At 47.6% G+C, this 4,179-nt stretch overlaps 1 protein-coding gene across 7 annotated transcripts in view; it reads right to left on the bottom strand.

The window, feature by feature from the left end:
- Positions 1 to 4,179, bottom strand: part of ADGRE5 (adhesion G protein-coupled receptor E5) — a 295,974-nt gene that overhangs the window by 645 nt on the left and 291,150 nt on the right. For all 7 annotated transcript variants that reach the window (XM_063931714.1, XM_063931719.1, XM_063931718.1 and 4 more), the window contains one exon: positions 1,048 to 1,140. In XM_063931714.1, the coding sequence (XP_063787784.1) occupies positions 1,048 to 1,140 (93 nt within the window). The remainder of the gene's footprint in view (positions 1 to 1,047; positions 1,141 to 4,179) is intronic.

The following is a 4,179-nucleotide window of genomic DNA, read 5'->3' as shown; positions in this document are numbered from 1 at the left end:
CTGTGAGAAGATTACATGAGAATTTACTTCTAAGCATGTTCAGGAATACATATTGGCACATTCTGCACAATGGTAGTGACCTGTTGAAGTTCCTGCAGTGCTACCCTGGCTGAAACAATGTAGCCTTTGAGTAGGAGACCCCACTGAACTTTTTCATGTATCAAATTTCCTGTTTATGGGGTCTACTTCCTTGCAGGGTGAGGCACTGTCTGGACCTGCCCTGCTTGTTCTCCTACGTATGACGAGAATTGTGATTGGCTGCCCCCATCCCCACCATGGGCAATGTCCTCAAACTAGTCATTTTAGCAGAGGAGAGGACTACAGGGACCTGTGATATTGCACGATCAATTGTCACTGTCCAGTATTTTCATATTGTATCCTCTGTAACTAATCATGCCAATGCATCTGAAATCATAAATTTGCTATTCAACTTACACAAAGGGTCCCTTACACATGAATGTATGTCTATAGCTGATGACCCATGGGCTCAAGTCCTATTCTGTCTCGTTTGCAAAATAAAGTATGGGTTATTGCAGTGGTTCCCAAACTTTTGAATCAGGGCGGCCTAGAGTATCAGAAATTTTTTTCACAGCACTCCTAGGCCAAAAGTTTCTTAACTTTTTTTTAGAAAGAAATATTAAATTAACTGTTTATATGTTATCCTTTGGTTGCATTGTGTGGTGAGGAACAAGATTTGCTTCTATTTGTCCACCTATTTTATGATTGACAGGAAAAACTAGAGCTGGTAGCTATTACATTGACCATAAATAATTGGAATTGGTCCTAGACCACCAATCCAAGGCACCCCTGGCAGTATCCTGATGCACACCGTTTGAGAACCACTGAGTTAGAACATCAGTTTCCATACACATGCTGCAGAAGCTATTTTACAGCACTAGGTAAAATTAGGGAGATGAGACCTTCCTTACAGATGACATTGTACTACAGAAGTGTGTGAATGTATGCAGACAATACCTGAGACCTAATCGCATGTTTTATTTAGGGTGACTAGTTGAATGGGGGAAAACCTGCAAGTTCTGTCCTTACCTTGCTTTGTGTGTTTGTGTTGCTGAATTCGGAATATACTGGAGACTTGAAATGAGCGACTGCACAGAACCACTGCATGTAGTCTGCTCGAACCTGTGAAAGAGACACCATTATAAGAGATCATCTCTGAATTGCATTTTGCTAAATCTGCCTCCAAATTATGGAACTATGGGAAGTCCAATGCGAATGCCAGAGGAGCGGAGATGCTATTGCAGCCAGTACAATCTGTTACATTGTAAACACTGCTCAGTGGAAGACTCGGTCTGTCTGGTGTCATGTGCTGGTGTACATAGGTGACATTTTTCAATCACCAGCATGCGACACCAGACAGACTGAGTCTGTCTGATACAGAAATGTCACTTTCTCTGACGTCCTAAGTGGATGCTGGGACTCCGTAAGGACCATGGGGAATAGCGGCTCCGCAGGAGACTGGGCACAACTAAAAGAAAGCTTTTGGTCTAACTGGTGTGCACTGGCTCCTCCCTCTATGACCCTCCTCCAGACTCCAGTTAGAATCTTGTGCCTGGCTGAGCTGGATGCACACTAGGGGCTCTCCTGAGCTCCTAGAAAAGAAAGTATATTTTAGGTTTTTTATTTTCAGTGAGATCTGCTGGCAACAGACTCACTGCAGCGAGGGACTAAGGGGAGAAGAAGCGAACCTACCTGCTTGCAGCTAGCTTGGGCTTCTTAGGCTACTGGACACCATTAGCTCCAGAGGGATCGAACACAGGACCAGACCTCGATCGTCCGGTCCCGGAGCCGCGCCGCCGTCCCCCTTACAGAACAGAAGCATGAAGATGGTCCGGAAAATCGGCGGCAGAAGACTTCGGTCTTCAACAAGGTAGCGCACAGCACTGCAGCTGTGCGCCATTGCTCCTCATGCACACCTCACACTCCAGTCACTGATGGGTGCAGGGCGCTGGGGGGGGGGCGCCCTGAGCAGCAATATAAATACCTTGGCTGGCTAAAAATCACAATATATAGTCCCAGAGGCTATATATGTGATAAATACCCCTGCCAGAATCCATAAAAAAGCGGGAGAAAAGTCCACCCAAAAAAGGGGCGGGGCTATCTCCCTCAGCACACTGGCGCCATTTTTCCCTCACAGCTCCGCTGGAAGGATCGCTCCCTGGCTCTCCCCTGCAGTTTCAAGCTACAAAAGGGTAAAAAAGAGAGGGGGGGCACTAAATTTAGGCGCAGATATATATATATATATATTTAGCAGCTATAAGGGAAAACACTCAGTTATAGTGTTAATCCCTGTGTTATATAGCGCTCTGGTGTGTGCTGGCATACTCTCTCTCTCTGTCTCCCCAAAGGGCTTTGTGGGGTCCTGTCCTCTGTCAGAGCATTCCCTGTGTGTATGCGGTGTGTCGGTACGGCTGTGTCGACATGTTTGATGAGGAGGCTTATGTGGAGGCGGAGCAGATGCCTATAAATGTGATGTCACCCCCTGCGGGGCCGACACCTGAGTGGATGGTTATGTGGAAGGAATTACGTGACAGTGTCGACTCCTTACATAAAAGGTTTGACGACATACCAAATATGGGACAGCCGGCTTCTCAGCCTGTGCCTGCCCAGGCGTCTCAAAAGCCATCGGGGGCTCTAAAACGCTCGCTACCTCAGATGGCAGACACAGATGTCGACACGGATACTGACTCCAGTGTCGACGACGATGAGACTAATGTAACTTCCAATAGGGCCACACGTTACATGATTGAGGCTATGAAAAATGTGTTGCACATTTCTGATGTTACCCCAGGTACCACAAAAAAGGGTATTATGTTTGGAGAGAAAAAACTACCAGTAGTTTTTCCTCCATCTGAGGAGTTAAATGAAGTGTGTGAAGAAGCGTGGGCTTCCCCCGATAAGAAACTGGTAATTTCTAAAAGGTTACTAATGACGTACCCTTTCCCGCCAGAGGATAGGTCACGTTGGGAAACATCCCCTAGGGTGGATAAAGCGCTCACACGCTTGTCAAAGAAGGTGGCACTACCGTCTCCGGATAAGGCCGCCCTGATAGAAAGCAGGAGGCTATCCTGAAGTCTGTATATACACACACAGGTATTATACTGAGACCAGCTATTGCTTCAGCATGGATGTGCAGTGCTGCAGCTGCGTGGTCAGATTCCCTGTCGGAAAATATTGATACCCTAGACAGGGACACTATATTGCTAACCGTAGAGCATATTAAAGACGCAGTCTTATACATGAGAGATGCACAGAGGGATATTTGCCGGCTGGCATCTAAAATAAGTGCAATGTCCATTTCTGCCAGGAGAGGGTATGGACTCGGCAGTGGACAGGTGATGCAGATTCTAAAAGGCACATGGAAGTTTTGCCTTATAAGGGTAAGGAGTTGTTCGGGGATGGTCTCTCGGACCTCGTTTCCACAGCAACAGCTGGGAAGTCTGCATTTTTACCCCATGTTCCCTCACAGCCAAAGAAAGCACCGTATTATCAGGTACAGTCCTTTCGGCCCCATAAGGGCAAGCGGGTTAAAGGCGCGTCCTTTCTGCCCAGAGGCAGAGGGAAAAAGCTGCAGCATACAGCCAGTTCCCAGGAGCAAAAGTCCTCCCCCGCTTCCTCCAAGTCCACCGCATGACGCTGGGGCTCCACAGGCGGAGCCAGGTACGGTGGGGGCCCGTCTCAAAAACTTCAGCAATCAGTGGGCTCGCTTACGGGTGGATCCCTGGATCCTTCAAGTAGTATCTCAGGGGTACAAGCTGGAATTCGAGACGTCTCTCTCCCCCCCCCCCCCCCTTCCTCAAATCTGCCTTGCCAACAACTCCCTCAGGCAGGGAGGCAGTGCTAGAGGCAATTCACAAGCTGTATTCCCAGCAGGTGATAGTCAAGGTGCCCCTACTTCCCTACTTCAACAAGGACTGGGTTACTATTCCACAATGTTTGTGGTACCGAAACCGGACGGTTCGGTGAGACCCATTTTAAATTTGAAATCCTTGAACACATATATAAAAAAAATTTCAAGTTCAAGATGGAATCGCTCAGGGCGGTTATTGCAAGCCTGGACGAGGGGGATTACATGGTATCTCTGGACATCAAGGATGCTTACCTGCATGTCCCCATTTACCATCCTCACCAGGAGTACCTCAGATTTGTGGTATAGGATTG

The sequence above is a fragment of the Pseudophryne corroboree genome, chromosome 6 (assembly GCF_028390025.1).
Source record: "Pseudophryne corroboree isolate aPseCor3 chromosome 6, aPseCor3.hap2, whole genome shotgun sequence".
Classification (NCBI taxonomy): domain Eukaryota; kingdom Metazoa; phylum Chordata; class Amphibia; order Anura; family Myobatrachidae; genus Pseudophryne; species Pseudophryne corroboree.
This window is presented reverse-complemented; position numbering and strand designations above follow the sequence as displayed.